Consider the following 16,907-nt stretch of genomic DNA (forward strand, 5'->3'; position numbering starts at 1 on the left):
TCTGGAAAAACTCCAAAAAATGTACGATTCGGATTTTTTGTGTTTGTGACAGATCCGAAAAAAAATCTTGCTTTTTATTAATAAATAAGGTCCAATCATGGATTCTAATTTGGTTGGACTTTTTTATTGAAATAGTCAGAAAAATTTGGATTTTGATAAATAAGGCCCTGAAAGTAAGTGGCCTAGTTACTTGGTTTGTCCTTGCTGTGCTTCAGTGTGGGACCTTGATATGCCACTTTAGTAGATTAACGCTACACTCAGGATGCTGTTCTTTGTAGTAATACAACTTAAACTAGTTTTCTTCTAATAGCTAATTTCTTGTAGCCAGCATATCTGTACTGCAGTAATCATCATCCTAAATCTTTGTTTTATCTTTCAATATAGGATCATTTCCAGTAACAGATCCCACATTGTTAAACTACCCCTCAGTAGGGTAAGTATTTTAATTCTTTTGGTTGGTGATAAATAAGACATAATACTGTATATTACATGTTTATAGAATGGTTATTATAAAATCGGTACATGAAGCAAAGACAGTTGTGCAATTAGATAAATATAAATAACATAAATGAAGGAACAAGAGAATATAATTCATATGAATTTAATATACAGTGTCTATTGGTCATGTCGCAGTGACAAATAGAATTATATATTTCACTGATGCATTGCTGTCCATGGGCACACACATCCTTGCTGAAGACACCTACACTAGGTTCAATTTCAAAGGCAGCCATTCAATAGCTTGTGTGGTCCCCAAAGCAAAAGGTAGGGCCATTGAAAGCCATGGGATCCAAATAAATGGTTTAGAGATTAACCCAATCTGCTAGTATCTATATTCATATAATACACACAGATTAATTTCTCTGAACCTGTGAGAGGCTGATATATACAGTAAAACTATCATCCATAGTAAACTCCTAAAATTATGAAATGTGGGATTGATTATAGACTTACAGTTAGTGGAATTTAGGCAGCCTTTATATCGAATCAGAGTAAATACACACATCTGTCATGTGGAGGAATGCCCTATATTCAGTCAAGATACTTACATAGCTGTAATTAGATGTTAGTAATATAATAGAATCATTACCTATAAGGTCTGTGAGTATGAGAGAAAGTGTTACTCTAACTCCAAACAGATATAAGTGTTACGTATATATCTGAAGAAGCACAGAGTATTTCTACAGGATTATATACTGCATAAATGTTTCCTTTCTCTCCCTTTTCTCTTTTTCTTCCCTCTGAAAATCCTTTACCTTTTTGTAACAAATTATTATATTTCCTTAATGCACATATTTACAAAATGTGATCTATATTCTTATATTCATTTTTTTTAACACTGGCTTCTTTTATTTTTGCTTCCCTTTATACCACCACCATATTTCCTTCACATTCCCCTACATATCCACTTATTTTTTTCATTTACCCTCTTTCTCTCCAACTACCCTCTCTTCCCTTTACCTCCCCCTTGTACCCCCTCTCTCTTATACCTCCGCTGGTAGCAGCTGAAGTTCATGCACACGTCCCACCAGTTTTTGCTGCTCAGTAGCCCCCCTGCCAAGGAGGCCCGATTTCGAACTGCCAAGAAACTCTACGGAAGCACATTCGCCTTTCAGTGAGACAGGCAACCTATTGGTTGGGGGGTGGGCACAGAAGATAAGATGAAATAGATTTGGGTGGGAAATTATCATTTAATTAAGGGAAAGGGGTTTTGTGAAGGTATAAATGCAATAAAAGGTCAGAGAAAGCAAAGAGAAAGTATGACTGGAAAGTGCTAGGAAATTATAAGTGAGTTCTGGTAAATTATATGAATAACATGATTAATGGAGAGTTTTAGATTTCTGAAAGTTTATCTATTTTGAGTTTGTTAACATAACATAAAGTAAGAAAGAAGAAAGTGAGGAAAGAAAGAGAGATAGATTGAAGGGTGGGCATTCCCTATATGCAATAAATTGTATCTTACGGGAGAGCTGAAAGGTATTCTTAGATGTGTTTTAGGAGATGATTGGTGGAAGCAAAGGAAGAATGTATAATGGCACATGACTGAAGAAGTGATATAGAGAGGCGAGTTACACATATCAGCTTTTAACTAACCAAGAATATGATTCTTTTCTTTTTCCAGCGGCTCTCATATTGAGAACTGGCACTCCATCCTTCGGAATGGTTTGGTTAATGCATCCTACACCAAACTGCAGGTAAATTAATTGACTGAATTCAAAATTTTAATACAGGTATGGGACCTGTTATCCAGAATGATTGGGACCTGGGGTTTTCTGGGTAAGGGATATTTCTGTATATTCAATCTCCATACTTTGTCAACAAAAAAAAACATTTAAACATATGTCATTAAACATAATAAAAACCAATAGGATTGTTTTGCACCCACAAGAATTATATCATAGTTTGTATCCAGTACAAGGTACTGTTTTATTATTATAGAGAAAAATGAAATAATTTAAAAAAAATTGAATTACTGTATTTGCTTAAAATGAAGTCTATGGGAGAAGGCCTTTCCATAATTCAGCACTGGATAAAGGGTTTCCGGATAAACGGACTGCATGCCTGTATATGTTTCTGCATAAACATATAGTTGCATAATGATTACATTGCATGTGTGTCAGTCTGGGTAATCATAAAAGTATTAGTATCACTTTGCAGTGATCTCTGGTACATTGGACCACATTAATCATAGAGTGAATAAAATCTGTCAGAGGGAAATTCCATAACTCTCCATTCACTTCTATGATATTTTTAGGGGCACATTAATAAATGGGAGTTCACCCTTTAATAAATATGCAAGCTCTGTTTCACTCTTTGATAAATAACATGTTCTTTGTTGGTTCAGAAGTTTTTGTGCAACTTTTTTTTATAGATGTCATAGTGAGGGCACATAGAAAGGGAAGACTGCAGACCCAGTGGTTTCTAGAGTTTAGAACTGTAGGGACTTAGTGTGGATTATTATTGATAATGTAATCTCCTTGAAGGTTCTGTGATGGGTAAAGGCTAAAAAGAGTTTTCTGTTGGGCCCAGTCAATTGTAGTTATGTAGTTATGTCACTGACCTATAATTTAGTATTGGTACATAAACTACATCACTGAATTTACTGTACTTCTAGTTTGGCAGAGCATACCATTATAGTCTTGGAGTATGGTGGAAAAGATCAGGGCCTATTCATACCATATTTTTTATAGCTACCTACCAGATTGCCACCTTTTCACAGTTTATAGCCTAGTTCAGAATCTGAAACTGTAACAATTGGTATAACAATCGTAAAAAAAATAAAAAAAATGTATTTGCTCAGAAAAAGTGGTGTATACTGACTTATGTTTCTCTTTCCTGTCCATTCTGTTTCTGCGCACTGCTTTACAAACTGAGCTTTCAATATATTACTAAACAATAAGACTTATTAGTTGAATGGGTGAAGATGGGATAAATATCTGAAGCATATCTGCATCAGTCCAGGGGTGTCAGAACAGAAAGTCATGCAACAATCAACTGTCACTGCCTGTGTAGCAAGCAGTGTTATTCAATAAAGAAACGCTTTAATTATTTAGAAGAAGTAGCCTTTATGTGCAGTATAGATTATACACATTACATTTGGAGCATTGCAGTTGTACAACCTGCATGAAATTCTCTCCATCTCCTCAGCTGCATGGAGCCGCATATGGAAAGGGTATCTACCTGAGCCCCATCTCCAGTATATCTTTTGGATACTCAGGTTAGTTACTTTTCTATCTCCCATAGTGTGTGTATATATATATATATATATATATATATATATATATATATATATATATATAATTCTTGGATGCGTGAGTGCACATCAGGAGCCTTTAGACAAAAAGATATTTTGTGGAAAAAAACCTCACGCATCCAAGAATTGCATTTAACTACATTTTTGTGAGTAGCACTCGGGGCAGTTGTTTTCAGTAATGGTGTGCGGAAATCCTACGTTGTTTTGTGTATATATATATATATTTATATATATATATATATTGTGTCTGATGTGTGACAAAAACTTAGATTTTGCACAATAAAAGGATATTTTTCATTTTGTAAGCAAGTCCTGTGAGTACTGGGTCATAGTTGTGGTTGTACTAATGTACTACCTACATGAAATTCGATCCATTTCCTCAGCCGCATGGAACCGCAGCTTATTATGGTTTAGTAGTACTTTTAATATGTATTAAACAAGGATGACACTGTTTGACCACATACATTCTCATAGTAACTAGTTACGCGGTAAGGTTTGTTCATCTTTTTATTTTTTAACAGGAATTCTACTAAATACTAGAAAAAGTCCAGTGCAGGGAAAGAAAACATACTGTAGCCATTTAACACACATAAGTATTTAAATATACCAGAAGTAAAAAAAATGTTGCTCTTCCGGACAGTGTCGGACTGGTCCACCAGCATACCAGGAAAACTCCCGGTGAGTGCAGGTGTAAGTGGGCCTCTTGCTTCGAACTATTTGGCCTATTTCATGGTCATTCCCTATTTCATTATGGTTCATTATTATACTTGATAATGGAAGATATAGTAAGAAGATCTAAAGTGAGTGAGGAGAAGAGGAATAATAGTTTGGAAAGTTGGCCCATGGTCTAAAGGTTTTCTGGTAGGCCCCTAGCATCGCAGTCCGACACTGCCGAGCTCTCCTTCTTTTGCCTACTGGGCATGCTCACTGCCTCTGGTCCAGTGGAAATTAATTAGGCATACCAGTAGGCACTTCTTTGAGGTCTTCTTAGTCAGAGAGAGAAGGAGAGACCACAGATGGAGCTTCACACCAGACAAGGAAGTAGACTTTCCTGCTTCTTAAAGGATGTTACACCTGTGTCAGCAATGGGTCTGTCTTCAATAGCCAAGTCCAATAATTAGAATAGGCGTCCTGATACTTTTTGGCTACATAGTGTATTTCAGATTTCTAATACATGGTCTACCCCTAGGTATGGGAAAGGGGCAACATCGGATGCCATCCAAGGATGAGTTGGTACAGAGATACAACCGAATGAATACCATCCCACAGGTATCAGCAAAGGGTAAACCTACCCAATTACCCTCAGTTTTCCCTTTATTTTATTTCCATTATTTCTGATTATTTATTGCTCACTGGCCCCAATTTATGGATGAACCACACATTATGAATTTTCTCCATAAAACTGGTTTAAAAAATGATTTAATTATTTATTTATCCAATAATAATATTTGTAACCAGCATTCGTATGCATTCCACAGTCAATACAGTATATTAGGATATACAAATATATATACATACACATATTTGTCCTTGATAAAAGAACCAGTGGGGATTAAAATGTAGTTCACAGTGATTGAAAATAAAAATGTTTATACAAAAAAAGGAGAGGATCCTTGAATGGATTTATCTAGCACCTAACTGATTTGGAAAGTGTGGACACATTTCACAAATATATGTAATTATAGTTGCAGAGCAATGTACACCTTTAGCACCCAAAACTGCTTGCCTAGGTGCGGTTGAAATATTCAGTACAGCAAAACAAAGCACCTTATTTAGTGTTTACTTTATCTGTAATTATCTGTCCTGCTTTTATTTTGTTATAATTATTATTACTACTATTATCATCATGTATTTATAAAGTGCCAACATATTCCACAGTGATGTACAATACATGAGTATATACATCAAAACCCCAATAAAAGATGTAGAGAGGGCACTGCTCCATAGAGTTTATAGTCTAAAAGGAAAAGGGGGTATAAGACACAAGGTGCCATGTCTCTTAGGCACATGGGGCATTGGGTTATTATTGTGACTGAACATGACCTTACATTCTTTTATTTACTTATATGGAATCTGCCTTACATAAGTGATGACAAGCAGATTTTAGCCAGAAAACAAACATTTGAGTACTTTGTCAAAATTCCACTGTTAGTGCTAGTTAGAGGAATATACCACCATGTTTGGGCAGTTAAAAAATGCCAGTGGAGAATATACCTTGTCTACCATGAAGCTCATTTCTCTTACAACCAGTTTTCTTTTTTATAGACTCGATGTCTCCAATCTCGTTTCCTGCAGAGCAGGAATTTGAACTGCATTGCACTGTGTGAAGGTAATATGCCTAAATTACTTGATCTACCTTTAAAATCATCGCACAAATAAAATAGGAATTTAAAGGAAAAGGAGAGGTATAATCACGGGTGAGTGCCAAAACTGCACTGGCTCAGGGTATTTCTGTAGGAGCTCATTTTCTCCACCTTCTTCCACTTCATCCTTCTTTTGTTCAGGCCCAGGCAGACACATTCATAGGAGAGTGAAAAATCCGGATTTGCGTCTAAATTCATGTTTTCACTCTACTGTGCATGAAGATGATGAGCTTCTAAAATAACACCTTGGGCCTGTGCAGTTTTTAGTACATAGGACCAGCAGCCCTGGGTATCAGGTACTCATTTATAATCAACGTGGGGTACCTAACATTTTGGCATGCCTTAGTGATTATACCTTTATAATACACAAAAGCCATGAATATCTTGTAAATTATATCCTTATAAACGGTGAGTTCTGATGTCATCAGTTATAAACGGTGAGTTCTGATGTCATTTCTGTCACATGACTCACTAAAATTTGTGTATTATAATTAATAAAGTACCTCCAGTTGTAAAATATGAGGATATTATAAGTTACCTCAGAGTTCCATGACCTGTATAAAAACACTCGGCCTTCGGCCTCGTGTTTTTATATGGTCATGAAACTCCTCGGTAACTTATAATATCCTTATATTTTACAAAAGGGGGTACTTTATTCACTATATAATATACAAAAGCTATGAATATCTTGTAAATTATATCCTTATAAACGTTGAGTTCTGCGTGCGGTGGGCCGGACATTCACGCATGCACACAGTGGACCTGTCATGCGCGCAGTGCATCTGCAATTCACACACGCACAAGCTTTTGCGCATGTGCACAGGGCCCCGGGGTTCAGAACCCGGTGGGCCCCGACTGCGCCAGTCCGACCCTGATAAAGGGTGAGTTCTGATGTCATTTCTGTCACACTGAAATTTGTGTATTATAATAAATAAAGTACCCCCAGTTGTAAAATATGAGGATATTAGAAGTTACCTCGGAGTTCCATGACCTGTATAAAAAAACTCGGCCTTCGGCCTCGTATTTTTATATTGTCATGAAACTCCTCGGTGACTTATAATATCCTTATATTTTACAAGAGGGGGTACTTTATTCACTATATAAACATTTTCATATAATAGGCAACAATTAAAATGGTAAGTACAGTATATGCAGCTGAATCAAACACAAATACAATAAATAAGAAATAAAATGCTTTATATTATAGCCTTTTAAGTGCCACAAATATTTATGAAACAGTTGAGTCTATAACAAAAATGTAGTCATCCTGAGTTTTTATATTTTCTCATGGAGTATTTAACATTTCTTTTACCTGCTAATAGTACAACAGGACATATCATAGTATAGCAACAGAGGAAATATTAGATTTTTTTGGAGATGAGATCAATTATGCATTTTTGTGTGAACCTTCGTCATATGACCCTCACTAGGCCCAGTTGGCAGTCAGCCTTCGCTCACTAAACTCTACCTAGTTAGTACTTGCAAAGTTAAGAGAAGCATTCAACATAAAAGGAACCACAAGGCAATGCTGTTTTAGAAAGGCTAGTGCCGGTGTTAATTATTAAAGGTATTCTGTCATGGGAAAACATGTTTTTCTACAAAATGCAGATGTTAATAATGCTCCTCCAGCAGAATCCTGCATTGAAATCTGGTTTTAGAAAAAAACAGATTTTTTTTTAAACATTTAATTTTTGAATTTTATGGGGACTAGACATGTTCTTAGTTTCCCAGGTGCCCTCAGTTATGTAACTTGTGCTCTGATCAATTTCAGTCACTCTTCACTGCTGCACTGCAATTTGGTGTGATATCACCCCCTTCCTTCCCCCCAGCAGCCTTCCTCAACATAAAGTAACAATACAGCAGCTCCCATTTCAGCATTCAGTAGTAAAACACCCAAGCCCAACCATGACTCCATGAGTTACACTGAGTAGGAGGAACAATAGCAGGAATATCTGGAATTGAATAAGGATATACATTTTCTCAACAAATTGAATTTGGCCCATAGTCAGGTCAAAATACAAAACTTTTATGTTGATAAGACCATAGAGATTTGTGCTTTGGTGATGTGCTATGCATTGCTACTAAAGCAAAATTCTCAAACTTTATGGTGGAGGACTACTGTAACTATATTTTACTTCTGAGATAGAGGTTTGGAAAGTATCTTAGGTAATCCTATATTTATAGAGGTGAGGGTTGAGTGTAATTTAAGAAGTTAATTTTGTATTTAAATGGATTCTGTTGTGGGAAAACATCTTTTTTTTTTCAATATGCATCAAGTTAATAGAGCTGCTCCAGCAGACTCCTGCACACAAATCTTTTTTTCAATGATTTTTATGTAATTTTGAAACCTGACATGGAACTAGACATGTTGAACTATACCATAAAAATCATGACAGAATTCCTTTAATGTGCACAAAAGACTAGTTACAAGTTTCAATCTAATTAAAGTATAAATCCCTAAAAGAACAAGCCCAATCTTGTTAACCAGAGTGAGCACTTCTAAGATATATTCCTGAGGATTGTGATTTTACCTTTTCTTCCCTGATGCACAGTGGGTTTAGTAGTTTTGTTAGCCAAGTACCACTTATTGGCATGGTCTTTGGGTTTTAGAAGTGACCAGCTGCACAGAAGAGCTTGAATAAGTTTATGTCCAGAAGCCAGTTTTCAGTGTCTCATTAGAAAGTTATAAACAAACAAACAAAAGGTATTTTTTATATATTTATATGATTGATATATATTATGCAGATTTTTTTTAAAGTGGATATTCAATGTAAATACATAAGGGCATTTGGGATTACTGTCTGTTTAAACGTACACATACAAAAGAACTTTTAGTGTTACCTATACATCTTAACTCATGTTAGGTCCATTTTTGTTACAGTTTACTTCACCTTTAAGCTCAAAAAGGTTTATGTTGGATAACATCCTTTTGGATAGAACGCCACCTGATGGCACGTGTATCTGCCATCATTAGTGATGAGTGCAATTTTTCGCCAAGTTTCAACATGAAAATAACGCCGATAGACTGTAAATGGGTGAAAAAAAATTGTTGCACATCAAAAACATTTTGTCGCCCGTAGATTTTAATGTATTTGCAGTTTCGTGAATTTTCGGTGAAGCAAAACAGGTCAGATTCACCCATCACTAGCCATCATCTGTCCTCATGCTGCCATGTCCCTAGCGGGCCCCATGTTGTAATTGCACACCCAGCCCCACCAGTAGTTATGCCACCTCTTGTTACTTTGAAGGGGCTGTAGTATCCTTAAAACTCACTATGATCAGCTAGTCATTTAGCCAATAGAAATATTACCTTTAAAGGAGAAGGAAAGGTTAAAACTACGTAAGCTTTATCAGAAATGTCTATATAAATACACCAGTTAACCATCAAAGTAATGCTGCTCTGAGTCCTCTGTCAAAAGAAACACAGCATTTCTTTTCTGCTATTGTGTACACATGGGCTTCTGTATCAGAGTTATACCTCCAGGGCTAGGGCTTGAGCATGCTCAGTTTACTTCTCTCCCCCTCCCTTTCTGCTGTAATCAGAGCTATAAGCAGAGCAGGCAGAGACTCTGGCAGGAAGTGGTATCACAGCAAGCTAATGTGGCAGCTGCTATTCTGAACAAACAGAGACAGTGTCTAGAGCGGTTTACTCAGTTATATAGGAATCAGTTGAAATGCTGCTTGTTAGTTACGAATGACATGAGACTAAATGCAGGGAGCAAGTATGTTATTCTGGGAGCTGTTTAGAGTCTTTTTAAGGGATTTTAAAATAAAAGGCTTACTTATCATTTAAAACACTTTCATAATCACAGCAATAGTTTACAATTTTGTATATTATACAGCTAACATATCCCTTACCTTTAATGCTAGTGATCACTTCAAAGGATTTGCAGAAGCATGGAAATATCTGGGTCTGTCCAGTGTCTGACCACGTCTGCACAAGATTCTTCTTTGTGTGAGTAACCTAAATGGCCAAGTGCAGATATGGCCTCACTAATGCACCATGTATACCGACTTTCACTGACCCACATGCTTCACATAATGATTTAGCCTGTTCCTTTCCAGCTGTTACTGAAATAAAACTCCTAGCACACTATATTGGCTCAAATGGTTTAGCAGCTGCAGAGCCACTTCCTGAATATTTGTACCTCATCATTGTACAATGCCTTCAACTAGTTGTTTCTTTTATTTGCAGAGATTAATATATTGACATACATTTGCATTAAATAATTACACAGATTACACTCCTTTTGGATTGCTGAAATATCCCTATATTCCTCATTTCTTTTTATTTGTTCATCACTTCAACGGTTTTCTATGCCACTAGTCTAATATCTCCTTTTCGAACATAGGTATGAAGATGGACAGGTGGGGGATGCCAACATTAACACTCAGGACCCCAAAATCCAGAAGGAGATCATGCGTGTCATAGGGAACCAAGTATACAGTGGTTGAGAGGTGAAAATTTAAGGATCACATTTAGATTAAAGGGGAGACTTCTGCCCCCATTAGGATAAAGAGAATTGGGTCACTAGATCTGCTACACCCTTTCTGTGCAAAATAATGCGGGTGTTGTTTGCAGCACAAGCGGCCCATTGTCACATGGGACAAGGAGCTCTGTTGTGGACAAGATCTCACGGAGCCAGTAAGATATTTGTTTTATGTGGAAAGGTGCAGTCCTGGGACATTTACATGAATTAAGTTGAATTTTTGTCCGTGCCTGCTCACTCCCAGTTCCATACATTCTCTTTGCCCTAAACATTTCTCATTTAAAATTGTTTGTTAACAAAAAAATGAAAGAAAAAGGAAAAAAAAAATAAATTTGATGAATTTATTTGGAGTTGATGTGATACATGTATTATTATTTTATTAAATGGCCACTTATTCTATGATTTTCTGTCTGAATTGTGCATAGTACATAAGCATATGCAATATGAGAAAACCTCACCTGCTATGGACACTTCCATTTACAGTCACTTATCTGGCTAGGCTAAATGTATTTCTGGCTCTTTGTTAGGGGACTATCACCAGGGTTAGAACCAGCGGCATATCAAGCTGGCAAGGCCCCCCCCCCTCCACAAAAAATCTTCAGAGGAGCCCAGTGCAAGGTCACTCTTTCCAGGCCCCTCACTATGTTCCTGAAGTAATGGGCATGGTTATTGCCAAGGTCAAATGTGGCAACCCTACTTCATAATGAGGACAGTGAGGTTGTGGAATGCCCTGCTGGGCGATGTTTTGATGGGAGAATAAATTAAATATGGGTAGTATTGTGATGGCAGATTTCATTAAAGGGGTTGTTCACCTTCAAACAACTAGTTGGTTTCAGATAGATCACCAGAATGACTTTCTATTTTCTATGTGTGACGGTTTTTCTAATATTGAAGTGTAAAGTGTCATTTCTCTCCTTCTAAAGCCACTCTGGGGGGGTCGCCGATCCTGTAAACTGTTCTAAATGGATACATTTAGTTGATACATTTCTTGTCTTTGTCCCTGCTGAGCAGAATTTCTGGGTTTCATTGAAGCAGCTGTTAGAATTGATACAATAGTTGCTAATACTCCAGAGATGCTGCTGAGAAATGTATCCACTAATTGTTGCAAAATTGTAACAGTTAAGAATCTGCACCTGAATTACTGAGCTGCCAGACTCAAACACCAGAGACACGAACATTCAACTTTAAACTTAGATTTTGGAAAAAATGTAAAAAATAAATAATGGAAAGTAATTGAAAAAAGTCTTTATTTCTGGGGAACAATCTAAAAACAACAATTGAAAAAAGTGTTTGGAAGGTGAACAACCCCTTTAATGGCTTTATATTATGCTTTTTAAAAGAACGGTTCAGTGTAAAAATAAAAACTGGGTAAATAGGCTGTGTAAAATAAAAAATGTTACAATATAGTTAGTCAAAAATGTAATGTATTGTACAAAGGCTGGAGTGACTGGATGTGTAACATAACAGAACATGCTGCTTTTTAGCTCTGTAAACTCTGAGTTAGTCAGGGGGTACATAATTATTCAGTGAGTTTGCAATTGATTCTCAGATTGCAGCTCAGATTCAAAAGCAAACAGTTATGACTCATGCCTCCCCCCCCCCCAATTCACTGATTGGTTACTGCCTGGTAACCAATCAGAGGAAACCAAGAGAGCTGCAAAGCAGGAAGTAGTGTTCTATTATGTTATGTCCTATGCTCAATTCTCATCTGATTCATTAAGAATTCTAGTGCTTCATTATACATTTTACAAAGGGACTAGGTTTTACCTGCAACTTACTAGCTGCTTACAAAGTAAAACTCCCAAACTTGGCTGCCCTTTTATTAGACAGCAATGGGATCACCTGACTATAGTTGGGAAGGGTGGGAGCTACAATATATTGATAATGGGTTGAGTGCAGAGGAATCTTGTATTTGTCTATATGTATTTTGTGGTCACAGCCTCATTGCACCCCCGCCTAATGGTTTTAAAAATGAGTGGTGAGCACAATTTTCCCTTGTTTGTTATAGTTTATACAGGAGCAGTGACCAGCTCCATGTTGTAGCTCCCACCCTTCCCAGCTATAGTCAGGTGATCCCACTGGTGTCTAATAAAAGGGCAGCCAAGTTTGGGAGTTTTACTTTGAAAGCAGCTAGTATGTTGCAGGTACAACTTAGTCCCTGTGTAAAATGTATAATGAAGCAATAGAATTCTTAAAGGAAAACTATACCCCCCAAACAATGTAGGTCTCTATAGAAAGATATTGCATAAAACAGCTCATATGTAAAACCCTGCTTCATGTAAATAAACCATTTTCAGAATAATATACTTTTCTAGTAGTATGTGCCATTGGGTAATCATAAATAGAAAATTGCCATTTTAAAAAATAAGGGCCGCCCCCTGGGATCATAGGATTCACTATACTCACAAACATACCAACAAACCCTACATGTTAGGTCACATGAGCCAATTAACAGACAGAGTTGTGTCTTTTGCTTCCACACTTCTTCCTGTTACAGTTAGAGTTGAAGTATTTCTGGTCAGGTGATCTCTGAGGCAGCACACAGACCATCACGAAATGGTGGCTCAAGACAAGAGATGTAAAAGGACAATATTTACTTAAATGTATATTCCAGTTTGGTGAGATTCTTTAATATGCCACTTAATATGATATGAACTATCTGTTGCTTAAGTGTTCATTTTGGGGGTATAGTTTTCCTTTAATGAATCAGATGAAAATTGAGCGTAGGACTGGCCAGATATGGGATGACTTTGACGAAGTTGGCCAGCTTAAATATATTGCAATATATGGACAAACAATCCCTGTTTTGTTTAAAAGGTAAGGCATTTTTCAGTAGCAGTATGCACAAAATTTCTCAATGTCTTAAATATATTGATAATAGGTTGAGTGCAAAGGACCTCTTGTACTTGTCTATTTTGAAGTATCCAAGGCTTTTTTCGCTGATAACAATCAATTCGAGTATTCGATTTTTAACCTCCGTTGCATTCAATAAAGTTTTTTACTTTCGGGTTTATTCATAAATAAGCAAACATTCGAGTTTATTTGAGGTAGAAAAAACCTCACAAATTCAACCTTTGATAACCCCCTAAATGTGTAAGAACATGGTCTCTGCAGTACCCCAAGCTCACCATATAGTGGCAGCCATTTACCATAAGTACTCCACAAGCCAACATATTTTAATAGCCATATTTTTTTCTCACAGGAATATAGAGAACAATAATTTTTATTAACATGCATTTATAAAGTGCTGTCATGTTCTACAATGCTGTAAATGTACACATCAAGCATTTAAATGACTGATTAAGATTGTCTTATTTTGATGTGAATGGAGCCATCATTCATAGGAGATTCAAATTAGACCTGCTTACATTAAAAAAAAATCACATTTAGCTCCAATTGGTCTATTTTTTATTAGTTATACTTAAAAACACACCAGTAACAACCAATAATCAACCACGTACATTGGAGCAGGCACTCAATGAGCAGTCCATCAGAGGCAGAGAAGTAAAATAAATGGGGATTTATTAGGCACCAGCAAAGAGAGGCAGCTTTATACGTTTTATTGAACACTTAATCATAGGCATGATCATGATTAAGGAGGTTATTTATTAAAGGTCGATGTGCGGCTTTCCAGAAAAATTCGAGTTTTTCTAGGGTAGTCCCACTAAAAATTCAAATTTTTTTGGGATTTAAAAAAACTCCAAAAACGACTCTCGATATTTATTGTGCCCAGAATGCTGCTAAAAGCCTGAATCCGAAAATACTCCAGCTAAAACCCGTCGAGGTCATAAGAAGTCAATGGCAGAGGTCCCTTGAACCTTGAAGATGTTTTTGCCTTCATGATCTCAGAGTTTTTTGTGGTGATTTTCACTTGAAAAGTCAAGGTATTTGAGGTTTTTTAGCTGATAACTTGATCAATTCGCGTTTTTTTCCCCCGACTGCATTCAATCGAGTTTTTTACATTCGGGTTTATTCATAAATAAGCAAACATTTGAGTTGTAAGTTTTTTTGAAGTTCAAAAAGCCTCACAATTGCTCATTAACATGAAATGTGTATGGCTGCTTCTGTTTGCTGGTAACCAAATAAATCCACATTTGTTTTACCGCTCTGCCTCTGCTCATTAAGGGTAGGACTACACAGACGTTTTCGTCGCAATCCAACACTCTGCGACAAAACGCCGGCGACAAATCACATGTGACAGAAATAAGGAAAGAGATAGAAATGTCGGATTAAGTTGCATCGTTGATCCGACGCAACACAACTGTCGGATGCAGATGCAGCGTGCAGCATCCGACAGTCAAGTCACGTCAGATCAAGGCTGCGACTTTATCCGACAATGCATTCACTTACCTGATGATTTGTCGTCAGCGTTTTGTCGCAGCACGTCGGATCGCGCCTGCTCCAACCTACACAGCACATTCTAAAACTGGAAATGTTTGTGGCAGAGCACTATTATACGGTAACTGTTTACATTTTCCAAATGTAAAATATGTGGCAAGTAAGCAGTGGCCTTATGGCAGTGGTTACTGAATCTGTTGCTACAATCCGTATCCAGCAGAGGGGGCAGAGGACTGTGACTAATCAGGAGTCAGCTGTTCCTGTTTGGTCAGACAGCCCTAGATGGTTCATACAGACAAAGCCTAGAAGTTTCAGAACCTTTGTCAGGTCTTTGGATTTGCGGCCTTGCACTCTTTTGTTTATTTCTTCCTTTTGTTTTATATTTGCTGATGGTGGTGGGTAACTGTTTAAATTATATGTGAACATTAACTAGAAGATTCTTCTGTACTTCTGGGATCCACATTTTTGTTTACAATTTTAAAAAACTTGGAGCAAGCAGGGAAATAACTAGGGACAGTACTTCCTTGGCAGATGGGTCTACATACAGGAATGGTCTTTCCAGTTCAGATGATACTGTTTTTATTCTTTCTCACTTGTTTATTCTGCAGCAAAGGCCTGACAGCACCTACCTATGATATAGATATAAGATCCAGTATCCACACCAACAAATCAAATCTAACTAGTCCAGAACATCCACTTGTGATCCACTAGTGAAACTTCTCCTTAAAATACATTCCAGTTCTGGTCCAGCCTTCTTTGCATTCTAATTGATTGCTGCCTGCTGTGAATGCATATAAAGCAAAATACAAGTTTATGTCCTACTCATTTGTAATAAATCTTATGCAAGGCCACACAGAATTTACTTGACGTTTGTTGGTAAAACATCAAGAGACAAATTTGTCACTGCTTAATACAATTCTTTGCAAAACTATGAAAAATACTCCCACACTTGATTACCCAGCATAAGCTTTTATTTTAGTATTTTTCAGAGAATCGATCTGTTACTATCAAACTTAACACAATTGTGTTTCTGCATGCTGTACCTCACCAAGCAGGGTGATTAAACACAAATGCATAGCACGCTGAATGCAGAAGTAGCCTCACAGAACACTTGAGTGCATTTATAAATTACAGAAAGACCCCTTATCCGGAAATTCCCAGGTCCTAAGCATTGTGTGTAACAGGTCCCATACCTAGACTACACTATAATGGAAGGCCTGAGCTGTCAACAGACTAGCATAATGAAAAAACAGGAAAGAGCATTCTCTCAACTTCACTGTAGTAGTACCTCCAGCTGGGAAAGGCTTGAGGGATAACTTTTTGCAGGAAATCAAATATTACCCATTTAGTAATACTGACAAGTTCCTAGCAATTTTCATATATCAATTTAAAAGTGAATATGTATTTACTGTCCCTAAATATTACTTCAGGTCGAAGTTGAAGGCCAATCAGGGTGAGATTTGCTTTGCTAGATATTCTTGGAACTTCGGAATAACTGAACCGTTTCATATTTTTATAAGTTTTTTTATAAGGGGGCCACAAACAAACTTTGGACCATAAAGGGAGACCTGAACCCACAAAGACCACTACCCATATAGGAACTAGGGATGCACCGAATTCAGGTTTCGGTGTGGGATTCGGCCAAATCCGCATATGTAAATTTGGGGCGGGAAGGGAAATCACGTGACTTTTCATCACATAACAAGGAAGTTAAAACATTTTTTCCATGTTTGCAAATTAGGATTCTGATTTGTATTTGGCCAAATCTTTCACAAAGGATTCGGCAAATCCCAAATAGCAGATTTGGTGCATCCCTACTAGGAACACATTTAAATCAATAATTGGGCATCCCAAGTGAATAATATGTAACGCTAATCTAGGCTATCCAGACCAAAAATAGTTAAGTGTCCAGCTAGTAATAGGAGCATGAGTTACCTTGCGACTCACACATCAGGATCAGGG

General features: G+C 37.0%; 1 protein-coding gene across 2 annotated transcripts in view; it reads left to right on the forward strand.

The window, feature by feature from the left end:
• Positions 1 to 11,009, forward strand: part of parp6.L (poly(ADP-ribose) polymerase family member 6 L homeolog) — a 36,709-nt gene extending 25,700 nt beyond the window's left edge. The window contains exons 16-23 of one of the 2 annotated variants that reach the window (XM_041586674.1): positions 385 to 433; positions 1,503 to 1,615; positions 2,123 to 2,195; positions 3,649 to 3,718; positions 4,944 to 5,023; positions 6,020 to 6,083; positions 9,988 to 10,072; positions 10,470 to 11,009. In XM_041586674.1, coding sequence (XP_041442608.1) covers positions 385 to 433; positions 1,503 to 1,615; positions 2,123 to 2,195; positions 3,649 to 3,718; positions 4,944 to 5,023; positions 6,020 to 6,083; positions 9,988 to 10,072; positions 10,470 to 10,572 — 637 coding nt within the window. In that variant the 3' untranslated portion in view covers positions 10,573 to 11,009. The remainder of the gene's footprint in view (positions 1 to 384; positions 434 to 1,502; positions 1,616 to 2,122; positions 2,196 to 3,648; positions 3,719 to 4,943; positions 5,024 to 6,019; positions 6,084 to 9,987; positions 10,073 to 10,469) is intronic. The other variant, XM_041586675.1, reaches the window with a different exon arrangement.
• The last annotated feature ends 5,898 nt before the right edge of the window (positions 11,010 to 16,907 follow it).

The sequence above is a fragment of the Xenopus laevis genome, chromosome 3L (assembly GCF_017654675.1).
Source record: "Xenopus laevis strain J_2021 chromosome 3L, Xenopus_laevis_v10.1, whole genome shotgun sequence".
Lineage (NCBI taxonomy): Eukaryota > Metazoa > Chordata > Amphibia > Anura > Pipidae > Xenopus > Xenopus laevis.